The sequence below is a fragment of the Myxine glutinosa genome, chromosome 10, assembly GCF_964187855.1.
Source record: "Myxine glutinosa chromosome 10, kmMyxGlut1.1, whole genome shotgun sequence".
Classification (NCBI taxonomy): domain Eukaryota; kingdom Metazoa; phylum Chordata; class Myxini; order Myxiniformes; family Myxinidae; genus Myxine; species Myxine glutinosa.
Window position 1 is genome coordinate 90,358,836 of NC_136270.1, and position 12,899 is coordinate 90,371,734.

At 48.6% G+C, this 12,899-nt stretch overlaps 1 protein-coding gene across 2 annotated transcripts in view; it reads right to left on the reverse strand.

Annotated features, from left to right (window-relative positions):
• The window catches only part of PEDS1 (plasmanylethanolamine desaturase 1), a 74,986-nt gene that overhangs the window by 33,343 nt on the left and 28,744 nt on the right, over nucleotides 1-12,899 (reverse strand). For both annotated transcript variants that reach the window (XM_078785874.1, XM_078785875.1), the window contains exon 6: nucleotides 5,527-5,739. In XM_078785874.1, coding sequence (XP_078642000.1) covers nucleotides 5,527-5,739 — 213 coding nt within the window. The remainder of the gene's footprint in view (nucleotides 1-5,526; nucleotides 5,740-12,899) is intronic.

The following is a 12,899-nucleotide window of genomic DNA, read 5'->3' on the forward strand; positions in this document are numbered from 1 at the left end:
TGTCAAACGTATGCCCCGTCTGTACCTGGTGCAGTGCTATGGCTGACTGATCTGCCCGACTCAGCCGTATTGCCCTTTTGTGTTTATCCAACCATGTCTTTAAACCACTCCTGACTTCTCATCCATTGGAATAGGCTTTCAGTTTGATTATGGCACTGATATGAAATTGTAGGTTCCATCTACGAGCAGTGCCCTCCTCCTTACATTCATTACTCATGATGCAGTTCCTGTGTCTGCCGCGCGGTGAGCGGTTATATAACCACCTGTGAGTGCGGAGGGATCATTACTGTTGTCTTGTACCTTCAAGTTGGTAAGATTGTTATTTGACATGCTTATGTACCTGCTAATGTCTCTGCATTGCCTCGATATTAATGAAGAGGCTCAGGGATGCTTGCTTATTAGTGCCATGTGTTTTTCTTTTAGATGTGTTGCATTCAAGTGAATAAAAGCTCACTTTGGAGACTTCTGGTGAACGTCTTTTATTTTACCACATTTTTATTCACTTGAATCCTACGCCTGGAGCGATGGAGAAGCTGCTGCATCTGGAGGTCTTCTCGGGCGACCCTCAGGCTACGAACTCCGCAGACCAGTGGGATCATTGGTATAATTCTCTACAGCATTACATCGCGGTGGTTCCCAATCTCACTGAACCGCAGCGGCTATCGATTCTGACCTGTCATGTCAGCGACATCGTGTATGGTTACATTTCCCAATGCACACTGTACGATGCAGCTGTCGCGACCTTGCGAGGCATATACGTCAGACAACGAAGCGCGTTGTACGGACGTCACATGCTCGCCACTCGACGCCAGGACCGGTCGGAGAGTAAGGAGCATTATATCCAGGAACTGATACGTCTGGGGAAAGATTGTTTGATGGAACCTCGGACAGTTGCCGAGTCGACCGATGACTTGATGCGAGATGCGTTCGTGGTGGGAATCGCCTCGCCAGCCATCAGATTACGGCTGCTTGAGGAAGCCACGTTGACCTTTCAGCAAGTGTGCGACAAGGCACGCGTACTGCAGCTGGCGGCAGCCCGTGCGGAGGCGTACAGTGGATCCTTTCTCACGGCGGGGGCCGTTGCCGAGACACGCCTGGAGCTGGCGACTGACCGAGCAGTCTCTCGCGGGATCCCCGGACGCCGCGCTGGAGGTGCCGAGTGCGGGAGACGTTGGGAACCCGAACGCCGCCGCTGCGAGCTCTGTGGCCGAGAATGCCAAATGTTATTTCTGCGGCCATAAGAGACACCTTTGTGCAACCTGTCCCGCTAGAAATTGTGAGTGTCATCATTGTGGGAAGAAAGGTCACTTTGCGAAGATGTGCCGGGCGAAATCAACCCGGCGCTCGACCCTCGCTGGGACGAACACCTCACGGATGGCGCGCGCCGGAGATCCGGGAATCGCGCGTGCCTTGCGTAGCGCAGTGCTACCTGTGCTCGTGGAAGGAATCCCTGCGGATGCACTTATTGATACGGGAAGTATTTCTAGCTTCGTCAGCCATGCATTGGTACGACGTTACGGCTGGATGATGGGATCGGATACCCGTCGAATTTACCTGGCTTCGTCAGGACTTTGTGTTCGCATCAAAGGCGTTTGTTCCCTCAAACTGGTAGTCAATGATACATTGTATGCAGATGTGAGACTCGCAGTGATGCCCGATTTGTGCACCGATGTGCTGTTGAGTCATGACTTCTTGCGCAGACACGGCCGTTTGGAGATGCGTGTGGGGGAAGGGGAGAACACTCTCTCGGTCTGCGGCCTAGCCGAGATGGCGATAGCTCCCCCTGCTCTTTTTCCCAGTTTGACGGCCGATCGCCGACCTATAACCGTGAAATCCCAGAGGTACACTCGCGCCGATGCCGCCTATATCGAAGATGAGACCAAGCGTATGCTCCGGGAGGGCATTATAGAGCTGAGTAGGTCGCCATGGAGAGCTCAGGTATTGGTTGTGCATACAGAAAATCATAGAAAATGACTGGTCGTTGATTACAGTCAAACGATTAATAGGTTCACGCAATTGGATGCGTACCCCTTGCCGAAAATAGACGACCTAGTCAGGGACGTGGCCAAGTATAGGGTCTTCAGTACCTTGGACCTCAAATTCGCGTACCATCAGATACCAATCAGGGAATCGGATCGGCCCTATGCTGGGTTCCAATCTATGCTGAGACAGCGATTGTATCAATTCCGGCAAATCCCGTTCGGAGTTACGAATGGGGTGGCATGTTTCCAACGCACAATAGACGACATCTTGGTTAAAGAGAAATTGCGAGACATCTTCGTTGACGTTGATAACGTGACGGTCTGCGGACATACCCTGGAGGGGCACGACGCTAACTTGAAACGATTCTTGGAGGTGGTGCGACGTTACAATTTGACCTTCAACGAGGCGAAGTGCTACTATGCTGCCAAAACAATCGACCTATTGGGGTACACAGTGACCGACGGGGAGATAAAACCCGACGCCGAGCGCCTTCAGCCTTTGTTAGAAATGGGGGCACCGTGTGATCGAGCGTCCCTGAGGCAGTGCCTAGGGATTATCGCACATTATTCGAGGTGGGTCCAAGGCTACTCAGAGAAAATAAGACCTTTGGTGGACTGTAAAGCCTTTCCTCTGACGCAGGACGCGCAAGACGCTTTTCAACTTCTGAAGGAAGACATAGCGGGGGCCTGTGGGACCTCGATTGATGACAACATTCCATTTCTCGTCGAGACAGATGCCTCGGATTGTGCGATTGCTGCCACCCTCACCCAAGGGAGTAAGCCGGTGGCTTTCTTCACCAGGACATTGACCTCGGCTGAACGCAAACATTCGGCAGTGGAGAAAGAGGCGTACGCAATTGTGGAATCAGTCTGACGGTGGTGCCACTTGCTGCTGGGCAGGAAGTTTGATCTTTTGACTGATCAGCAGTCTGTGGCATTTATGTACGGCCATAAACATCCCCAGCGCATTAAAAACGAGAAAATATCACAATGGCGGGTCGAACTAGCTGACTACTGTTATGACATAATATATCGACCCGGGAGTGAGAATGTAGCCGCGGACACGCTATCTCGCCCATCGGTTTGTGCCGGCATGACGTCGGTGGATCTGAAGCGCATCCATGACTCATTGTGCCATCCGGGATAACTCGCTTCGCTCATTTTGTGCACAGCCGCAACTTACCGTTTTTGATTGAGGACATCAGACGTCTATGCCGCACATGCTCAGTGTGTGCTGAGTTGAAGCCGCGATTTTATAAACCGCCGGTGGGGGCGCTTATCCAAGCGACTCGCCTGTGGGAACGCTTAAGCATCGATTTTAAAGGACCTCTACCCACGCAGAGTATGCTACGTTATATGTTGACAGTGGTCGATGAGTTCTCTCGTTTCCCGTTCGCCTTTCCGTGCTCGGACAAGACGTCAGCCACGGTCATCCGATGCCTGTGTCAGCTGTTTGTAATGTTTGGGTATCTGGGGTTCGTGCATTTGGACAGAGGGGCGGCGTTCATGTCACAGGAGGTTCGGACCTTCCTCGTGGGCCTGGGCATAGCTGCCAGCCGCACTACTCCATATCATCTGGAGGCGAATGGCCAGGTGGAAAGATTTAATGGAGTAATCTGGAAGGCCGTGATGCTGCGCTTACGTACGCAGTTGATGGGGTTGCACCAATGGCCCCAAGCCGTGCCCGAATCATTACATGCCCTTCGGACGTTGTTATGCACGGCTACGAATCAAACTCTCCATGAACGGCTTTTCCGTTTTCAACGTTGCGGTGCCAGCGGACAGTCGATGGCTTGTCGAGCTGGGACCCACGTATCTGAAGTGAGCGGTCCGACAAAGCAAATACGAACCGACAGTGGATCGGGTTCAGCTCATGCAGGTCAATCCACAGTACGCGACCGTTCGGTTGCGAGATGGCCGGCTGTCGACTGTGTCAATCCAACATTTAACCCCATGTGGAGATGAGGACACTCGCCGGGACGCTGTCTCGGAGGATCCGCCCACCGAAATGGAGGTTTCCGTACCGGGCACCCCTCGGCTCGATAGAGGCCCGAATGGCGGCATGCCACAACCGGTAGAGAATGCCGAGATAGCGTCTCCGGGCTCGCCTTGTCCTCCGTCCCCGGGGAGTGCGCGCGGATCGGCTAATTACCGAACTCGTGCCGGTCGGGAGTGCCGTCGACCTCAACGCTTGGGATTGTGACGGAATGGTGCGTTTCTTAGTTAACCTAGTATCGATTTATGCAGATGGCTACGTTTTACACTTTTATACTGATAGTCCGCAGGCTGGCTGAAACTTTAACGGAGGGAGAATGATATGAAATTGTTGGTTCTATCTACGAGCAGTGCCCTCCTCCTTACATTCATTACTCATGATGCAGTTCCTGTGTCTGCTGCGCAGTGAGCGGTTATATAACCACCTGTGAGTGCGGAGGGATCATTACTGTTGTCTTGTGCCTTCAAGTTGGCAAGATTGTTATTTGACATGCTTATGTACCTGCTAATGTCTCTGCATTGCCTCGATATTAATGAAGAGGCTCAGGGATGCTTGCTTATTAGTGCCATGTGTTTCTCTTTTAGATGTGTTGCATTCAAGTGAATAAAATCTCACTTTGGAGACTTCTGGTGAACGTCTTTTATTTCACCACAGGCACTATGGCTGGTGCATAATGGTTTGAACGTCACTCCAATTTGTGCCTTCATCACTTTGACAATCATTTCAGAAAAAGGGCGATACGGCTTCAGAGATATTTAATCTCTAATAAAAGTATGTCTGATCTGTTTGTTTCTGGGGAACAAGATAAGCATAGAATGCCTTAAGCAAATCGGGTTTCAACCAAACTTCTTCCAGTTTAGTAGCAACTGTTTAAAAAGGTATTTGTATGCGAGACAGAATTGACCGAATAGTTTGTGGTGATAATATTTTTTATATCCGGTAGGTGTGCTCCATGAAACACCACGCTGAACTATTTGTACATCTTACCAGAGTTTGTCCGAGGTGAAAATCCCACTTGGGGAGAGGGGCAAGTTGAGTCTGCAAAACCTCAGTCATGTGACCCTTAATCCCCCTAGCAAGTATGGTTGAGTTTGGATAAGTATGACCGAATGTATCATGGTCAACAAAACAGACAGAGAAAGAAAGACCCCAAATTACATACAGTAATTTAGAATCATTCAACTTCAAAAATAAATCAAGAATAACTAAATAAAAAACATTTATGGCCAGTTAGGAAACTATTTTAGGGTCGGCTTTTTTCAAATCGGTGAAGCCGCTTCAATAGTTCGCAATGCCTTTCTGTTCGTCAAAAATTAAGAACCTATCTAACCCACCATGTGTTCTGAAGGTGGGTCTAACCCACCATGTGTGTCCACAAGAGGGTTACAAAGGGTGATTCTAAAGGGGTTTCGTTCGTTTCTAGGCTTTGCCTATTTCATATTAAAAATGACAAACTGAACTGCTTCTTTCGGACACGGGAGCAATTTTCTTTTTGCCTTTGATTACATAATAAGAAGACTATGTCCAAACATCGGCTGGTTTTCCTACCAGTGGTGATGCAAAAGTAGGTCTCATGTGGAGAAACATGGTGAATGCGGTGGTGCCGCCTTGGAAGGATGAGGTGCCATTTCTGCAGCAACTCAACAGCTTGTGGTAGGCCGTAATACGTGTGAGACCACTTGTGGATCTGGTTGGTAAGCGTCACAAAGACGGCCAGCACGTAGACAAAGCAGCTCCAGACATGCCTTGCCTCGAGCTGCACTACAGGCACAAAAAGGGAAAGAAAGGAGGGTGGGGGAGGTGGCAAAAGACAGAAGGTGTTATGATGGATCATAATTGGAAAGACAAGCCATCAGTTACACTACGATGACAACTACTCTAACGACTTTGTTTTGTATACTTGGTCGAGGCTCGTACAAGAACACATAGTAGCATATAATAAAGTGAGCGGGAGACAAGGGGCGGGGGGGGGGGGGGGGGGGAGGGGAGAGGGGAGCACACAGGGAGATTTCCCCACATTAGGGGGTTGGTCAGTGTAAGTTATCGGTTACAGAGCAAATTGTTTTAATATGCAGCACAAGGATGCGCGGTGGCGTCATTGGCTGAGGGCGCTGCTGTGCCCCCTGTAGGTTAGAGCAGGAATTTGTAATTTTTCATGGTGCCAGTGATTGCTCGCTTACACTTCTCAAAGGACACCATGGGATCTTTAACCTCTACCAACTAATGCTGACAGATGGGATGTCCATTTAATGTCCAGCTGAGGGACGATGCACACATTGATGAATCACCTTTCCTGTGAAACTCCACAATGAGTTTATAGCTGGTCAGGATTCAAACCCAGGTTAGACAATTCAGAGGCGAGTGTGCGTAACTCCAGGCCATTTGTCAGCCCACAGAGTAACTAACAATATCGGTTTTGAGTAACTAACAGTGGTCTATGACTCATAACTAACAATATTTGGCCAATCTGTTTAGGTCTTTGCAATCCATGTGAAGTGCACCGATACACTACATGGCGAAAAGGATGCGGACACCGCTTCCAATTAGTGGATTCGGCTGTTTCAGCCACACCCATTGCTGACAGGTATATATAATCAAACACACAGCAATGCAATCTCCATAGACAAACATTGGCAGTAGAATGAGCCGTACTGAAGAGCTCAGTGACCTTCAACGTGGCACCGTCATAGGATGCCACCTTTCCAACAAGTCAGTTCATCAAATTTCTGTCCTGCTGGTGCTGCCCCGATCAACTGCAAATGTTGCTATTGTGAAATGGAAACGTCTCGGAGCAACAACAGCTCAGCCACGAAGTGGTAGGCCACACAAGCTCACAGAACAGGACCGCCGAGTGCTGAATCGCGAAGCGCATAAAAATCGTCTGTCCTCAGTTGCAATACTCACTACTGAGTTCCAAACTGCCTCTGAAAGCAATGTCAGCACAACAACTGTTTGTCGGGAGCTTCATGAAATGGGTTTCCATGACCGAGCAGCCGCACACAAGCCTAAGATCACCATGCGCAATGCCAGACGTCGGCTGGAGTGGTGTAAAGCTCACCGCCATTGGACTCTGGGGCAGTGGAAACGCGTTCTCTGGAGTGACGAATCATGCTTCACCATCTGGCAGTCCGATGGATGAATTTGGGTTTGTCGGCTGCCAGGAGAACGCTACCTGCCTAAATGCATAGTGCCAACTGTAAAGTTTGGTGGAGGAGGAATAATGGTCTGGGCTGTTTTTCATGGTTCGGGCTTGGCCCCTTAGTTCCAGTGAAGGGATATCTTAACGCTACAGCATACAATGACATTCTAGACGATTGTGTGCTTCCAACTTTACGGCAACAGTTTGGGGAAGGCCCTTTCCTGTCTCAGCATGACAATGCCCCGTGCACAAAGCGAGGTCCATACAGAAATGGTTTGTCAAGATCGGTGTGGAAGAACTTGACTGTCCTGCCACAGAGCCCTGACCTCAACTCCATGAAACATCTTTGGGATGAATTGGAACGCCGACTGCGAGCCAGGCCTAATCACCCAACATCAGTGCCCTACGTCACTAATGCTCTTGTGGCTGAATGGAAGCAAATCCCCGCAGCAATGTTCCAACATCTAGTGGAAAGCCTTCCCAGAAGAGTGGATGCTGTTATAGCAGCAAAGGGGGGACCAACTCCATATTAATGCCCAGGATTTTGGAATGAGATGTTCAACAAGCACATACGGCTGTGATGTTCGGGTGTTCACATAATTTTGTCCATGTAGCGTATGTAGTAATGTCTTTGTGCTGTATGTGATAAACATACAATCTCCATTACGAGCCATAGATCACTGTTAGTTACTCAAAACATTCCACAAACAAGACATTTTAATTTCCTCCCTCACTCCCCCCCCCCCCCCCCCCCCCCTTTCCTTTGCAATGTCTCCTTTTCCTCCACTGTTCCATTTGGTTCATTTGACCATGTGCCTGTGAGAGTGAAGATCTCTGGCTATCATCAGAGAGCGGCCTCAGTGCTGGAGTCTGGTACTTTAGTTCACTCAGGATGACTGGCAGGGACTGCAAGCTGCCCTCTGACTTCAGGACTGGTATTCTATCTCCACTACCACCGATACTAATGCAGCTTGGGAATTCTTCCACACAAATCTGCTCTCCTCTATGTAGAGATTCCTTCAATATCTGCAGTTATCATACCCATGGTACATCGGAACCCTGCAGTGAGGCAGATGCCTTTAAACACCATCCCTAGTCTTCCTGGAAGGTAAATCTGACTGAAGGTAACCTCAGATAATTCCACAAAGTCCACAACACATGTGTCCACTCTTGGGAAAGTCAGAAAATTACACCTGCCCAACAGTAAGGCTGAACATTAAATGTCTCCTTCCTCAAAAATCTGGGTGGCACACGTAATCAAGTCCGTTTCCCCCAAACCCTCCATTCTTTCCTTCACCTCAAAGGTCACCACACGAGACTCTGCTCGAGTAAAGGCCAATTGCCTCAATTTTGTTTGCTGCCTTTCACGTACCGAACCCCTCACTCCGTACCTACCCTACCCTATCCTCATTCCCAAATTGCTCCTATACACTGTCTTTCTCACTTGAGAATGTGGAGGAGTTTCTGGCAATCCTACACACCGATTCCACAACAGACCCAGACAGCATCAGCACACCAATCTTATCAACCTGCTCTGCCGCTCTTGCACATCCTGTTTCTGCTCTGTTTACCCAAAAATTTGCTCGAGACATCTTCCATGTACTTGGACATCAGCAAACATCACTGCAATACACAAACATGGTGCAAAAACAGATCCTCTTAACTACAGACCTATTCAATTACCTCCAATTATAAGCAAAGTCAAGGAACCCATCTTTCACAGTTGACATCAAACCTTTCCTGTTATCCAAAGGACTGATCTCAGATTATCAGTTTGGATTCAGACTAGGTTACTCCATGAATGACATGCTGCTTCTGCTCTTCCAACAATGGATGGAGAAAGACAAGATCAGGGCCGTCTCTCTGGACACATCTGAGCATATGACTGTCAAAGCTCACCTTGCTCTCCAAATTCTCTGCCCACAGAATTCAAGGACACCTCATTACTGACTCCTTCCATGGTTAGTCAGCACGTGGCTCGCAACGGGGTCCTCATCTATCGAGGCTGGAGCGCCCCAAGGCAGTTCTGGGCCCAGCCCTGTGACTTATCTTCAAAAATCTTTAACTCTCTGGAAAATGCTGCTCATCTTTTTGGCGATTATTCCATGTTGATGTAGCATTCCTCATACTTCAGGTAGCAACGTTGCAGCGTCTTCCCTTGGAAACCTTGACAGAATCACAAGCTGGTCCAACACTAGGAATCTTTCAACCTTGACAAATCTCATACTATCTCTAGTCCTGTCTCTGTCTCTCTCTCTCTCTCTCTAAGGACTGTCCAGCAAACCCTCCCAGATACTCCCTTGTTTAACAAACGTCTTGAAGAAGTTCAGTCACTCAAACTTTTTGACTTCATCAGCAATGATCTTTTTGGGTAAACCATACATCGAGATTTGCCTCCAAAGCCAACCGCTGATTGGGCAAAGTCTCCTTGGCAAATCTCAACTTTTATCATCTGACATGGCTTTTATCTGCAGCTTGAGGGAGTACTGCTCACCCCTTTGGGCTGGCACCACTACCTCACGCCTTGCACTTCTTGATGCCGTGTAAACCAAGGCCCTCAAAAAGCATTCGCAATGTCAATCTGGAGTGAGATAACTTGTTTTACTCTGTTTACCTGCCTGGCAGTCAAACAAAATTGAAAATCATTCCAAACAGGAAACGTAGTTTTTACGAACGTCATAAAGGACACAAACTGTCCTTTATGACACTGTCAAAGGACAAAAACTGCCTTTCACTCACTCACCGCAGACAGGTAGGTGGTCTTTCTGTCTTCTACCGACTCCTCTCTGGCCTTGCTCCCCCAGCTCTCTCTGTGCTTTGTCCCCCAAATATTCCTACAGGTCGCACAAGATCTGCCAGCAACCCTCTGATGGTTAAACTGCCGAAATCTCGGCTCTCTGCTCACCTTCACTCTTTCATTCCTCTTTTCTCCCGCCTCTGGAACAAACTCCCTCACTCCCTTCAATCCCACTCCTCCCTCCAGGTCTTTAAAACAGCTGTTCACCACCATCTCTTATCTTTCCCCATCCAAAACCTTGATCTTTTCTACCCCCACTAATTCACCCCAGATCCACCTTGTTTGAAATTCCAACTTCTTTCCTGGAAGTCCTGGCAGTGTCCATATGTTTTATACCTCTCCCACCTCCCCTTCCCATGCTCCCCCCCCCAAAGCCCTCTCCCTCCCACAGATCTCTCGATGTCCCTGCTCTCAGATGTTGTGTTTGTGTTCCTCCCCCTCTCGCCCCATCTTGTCTACCGCTCCCCATGTTATATGTTTTATGTGTCGGTTTGTCTTTCTGTGTGACTAATGTTAGCTCTTTCACGAGCCTCGCTCTTGTATAAAAACAAAAAAAAAACAAAAAAAACAGGCACAAATAACTAATGTAATGTGTTTGATAAGGTGAGGTAATAGCTGCTGGGGAAAATGGTGGTCAAACCCAGAATCAATTTTATTTATACACCTTTAAAAGTTTAAACCTTCATTCAAATTTAATTATATATTTAAACAACAACAACGACAACAACATGCATTTTAAGGCCATTTTCCCTGTTGGAGCGGGGGTTAGCCTTGCGGTCCCCATGACAATCTTCTCCATTTTGCCCTATTTTCTGCATCTCTCCTTGTTAACCCCCTTGCCCGTATTTCTTCTTCCACCATCTTCAGCCAAGTCTTTCTCGGTCTACCCCGTCCTCTACTTCCTTCTACATTTATTTCCATCACTCTTCTCAACCAGTCACTTTCATCCTTCCTCAACACATGACCAAACCATTTCAACCTGTTCCTCTTCACAGCATCAATCACAGGCTCTATTCCCATCATCTTTCGCAATTCATCATTTGTCTTCCTCTCTCTCAATGATACTCCGCACATCCATCGAACCATTCGCATTTCCACCCTTTCCAGCCTTCGTTGCTGCTCTACGTTCATTACCCATGTCTCGCTCCCATAAATCATAACACTTCTCACACATGCAGCATACACCTTTCCCTTCAGCTTCAACGACACTCCCCTCCTAATCAGCACACCACTCAGTTCCCGAAACTTCCATGCACATCTCACTCTAGCAACCGTTGCCGAGTCTGATCCACCTTCTCCATTCAGCATGTCTCCGAGGTAGCAAAATGTTTTCACACCTTCCAGCTTCACGCCGTGTCCAAGATCCAACTCAACATTTCCTCCATCTGCAGCTCACTCTGTGCACACCTTACATTTGAATGTTGCTGCCACACTGGTTAATGACCCTCTCAGACCACTGCATTTTTGATGAACCCACTCAGCGCACATTGTACATTGAATGGAGTTCACTCTGACACCCTTCCTGCACACAGCACATGGCCACTTCCCAGTTCTTTCCACCTCACCACATGCTTTATCACTTGCCATCACCTTCGTCTTTCCGATATTCACCGTCAGACCTTTTGTCTCCATACATTCCTTCCACTTGTTCATCTTCTCCTTCAGTCTATCTATACTTTCCGCAATCAACACCAGATCATCTGCATACAACTCCCACGGTAAACCCTCCTTTACGTTCTGAGCCAGCACCTCCATCACAGCTACAAATAGTAGAGGACTTAGTACCGACCCCTGATGCACTCCCACCTTCACCTCAAACTCACCACTGTTCCCGTCCTTCGTCCTTACAGCTGTGCGCGCTCTTTTGTACATTGCCATCACTACTCTGATCAACCATTCCTCCACTTCTAACTTCCTCATTGCCCATGTCAATACTTCGCATGGAACCCTATCGAATGCTTTCTCCAGATCAACAAACCCAAGAAAAAACTTCTTCCTCTTCTCCATGTACTTCTCCTGCAACTGCCTCACAATAAAGAGCACGTCTGTCGTTCCTCTTCCTGGTGTTACGTGGTCCTCCCGGTAACTACCTGGTCTTGGTGACCCCCGGACCGTGGGAGGACCCCGCCAGAAAGATATCTGATTTATACGCTTTCGTAGCGCAATCAATATGAAATACACAATAATTCAAGTCAATAAGAAACCCCACACCAAGGATCCGGATTACTTAATAATATATTCTCCATCCATCATCTGCAATCAACAATCCTTCAACAATCTTACTAAGATGGCCATCTCATAAATTTCCCCCCTTTCCCCACTCATGACCCCTCAATGGTCACTGTCCCTCACAATGTCTCTGGGCCCCTCCAGACCAAGGTGAAGGTCGACTTCTCCGCACACGGGCGGTTGAACGAACCCCTGGCTGACGTGTTCCAAACGTGCACGTCGCGTACCGGGAACAGCTGCTGCAGTGCACACCTCCTTGCAAAGCAAAGCGGGCAAAGCAAAGCGCGGCTTGCAAAGCGCGCGAGGCCCAAGGTGCGACCCGTACGCGTCCTTGTAGACGTTGAGGCGAACTGTGCCGGACGCTTGGTTCCGTGCCCGAACCCACGGCAACTTGACGTGTAATTGGTAATTACCCTGCGCAGGTAACTCCTTTCGCCAGACGGGCTTTCAAACACAGCGTCCCCCACGCTGCTCAATATCGACACCGCTCGCGTCGGAGATGGGCGAGGAAGAAGAAGATCGCCGCTTCTCCCGGACCTCGTGTCTTTTTCTTCTTCCGGTTCACTATCCCGTTTCCGGTCTCCTGTTATCCGGAGCCTCTCTAACCCTTTAACCACAACCTTTAATAGAATAAACATTAATAAGCAATGACATGAATAGTAACTCCTCTAAATCCGGGATCCGTAACACTGGCATAAATCCAAACTGCATTTCGTCGATCTTCACCTTCTTCCTTATCCTCCTCTCCAACACCCT